General features: G+C 56.3%; 1 protein-coding gene across 1 annotated transcript in view; it reads left to right on the top strand.

Moving 5' to 3' along the window:
* Positions 1-1,203, top strand: part of PROX1 (prospero homeobox 1) — a 37,010-nt gene that overhangs the window by 1,567 nt on the left and 34,240 nt on the right. The window contains exon 2 of the mRNA XM_010142416.1: positions 1-353. This exon is cut by the window's left edge and continues 2 nt beyond it. Within this exon, the coding sequence (XP_010140718.1) occupies positions 1-353 (353 nt within the window). The remainder of the gene's footprint in view (positions 354-1,203) is intronic.

Genomic DNA, 1,203 nt, shown 5'->3' on the forward strand with positions numbered 1-1,203 from the left:
GTGGCCACCATGCCTCCCTGCACCAGTCCCCGCTCTCGGCCACTGCCGGCTTCTCCACCGCCTCCTTCCGCCACCCCTTCCCGCTGCCCCTCATGGCCTACCCCTTCCAGAGCCCCTTGGGCGCCCCGTCGGCCTCCTTCCCGGGTAAAGATCGCGCCTCCCCCGAATCCCTCGACCTGACCCGGGAGACCACCAGCCTGAGGACCAAGATGTCATCGCACCACATGAACCTCCACCCCTGCTCGCCGGCCCACCCCCCCAGCGCGGCCGAGGGCCTCTCCTTGTCCCTCATAAAGTCCGAGTGCGGCGACCTGCAAGACATGTCCGAAATCTCGCCCTATTCGGGAAGTGCAATATCCTTTTCGAAAGACAAGCAATAACCCGACGGTGGCCAGTGAGAGAGAGGATGAGGGGGCCATGCCCGTGCCCCGGGGCACTGCGGGAGCGGGGCGCTCGTGGGGAGCGGGCAGGGGGGCTTGGCGAGGCCAAATAAAACACCAGGTGTTGACCGACGGTGCTCCTTCAGCAACGGTGTTCACATAAAAAAGCCACCCACTGGTCCTCCCCCAGCATTTTAGACCATCCCACGGGAGCCAGCCAAGCCCACGAACTGAGCGCCAGTGGGTTTCCCAGGGCCGGCAGATCCTTCCCCAGGCAGAGGGGTGAGCGTGGGGGCATCGCCTTTGGCCAAAAAACGTTCACGCCACGGCCACCTCCCTCCCCTCCCCTCCCCTGCCAAGCCAGCGCACAGCCCGTGTTCATGGTGTCGTGGCTGGGGCTCACAGAGGTGGTTTGTGAGCCCTCAGGTCTCAAGTGCCGTAGGGAAACGAAGCACAAAAGACACAGGTACTGATATATTCAGGCTGCATCAAGTTCTTTCCCCCACCCAGAGGTCTGCTCCTCAGCCCTGGTGCAGCTGCCTGCTATGCATGATTAACCTCTGTTCAGCCATACACAGAAATCTTTTGTCCTAACATACACAAAGCAAATTATTTTGGAAAGCTGGAGAGAACAATTAAATATAAAACTTCAGCTGTATTAAATTTACAGGACACTTCCCCTGCTTTGAAAAAAAGATGATAATAAAATCTTTCTTTTTGGCTCAACAGCAGTCTTTAGTTAGGGGAAAAAATTTCATCTCTGCCTTTATTTAGGCATATCCAGACGTAGTAACGATCTTTTTTTTTTTTTTCTGGAAAATAA

Source organism: Buceros rhinoceros, unplaced genomic scaffold, assembly GCF_000710305.1.
Source record: "Buceros rhinoceros silvestris isolate BGI_N320 unplaced genomic scaffold, ASM71030v1 scaffold14198, whole genome shotgun sequence".
NCBI classification, from domain to species: domain Eukaryota; kingdom Metazoa; phylum Chordata; class Aves; order Bucerotiformes; family Bucerotidae; genus Buceros; species Buceros rhinoceros.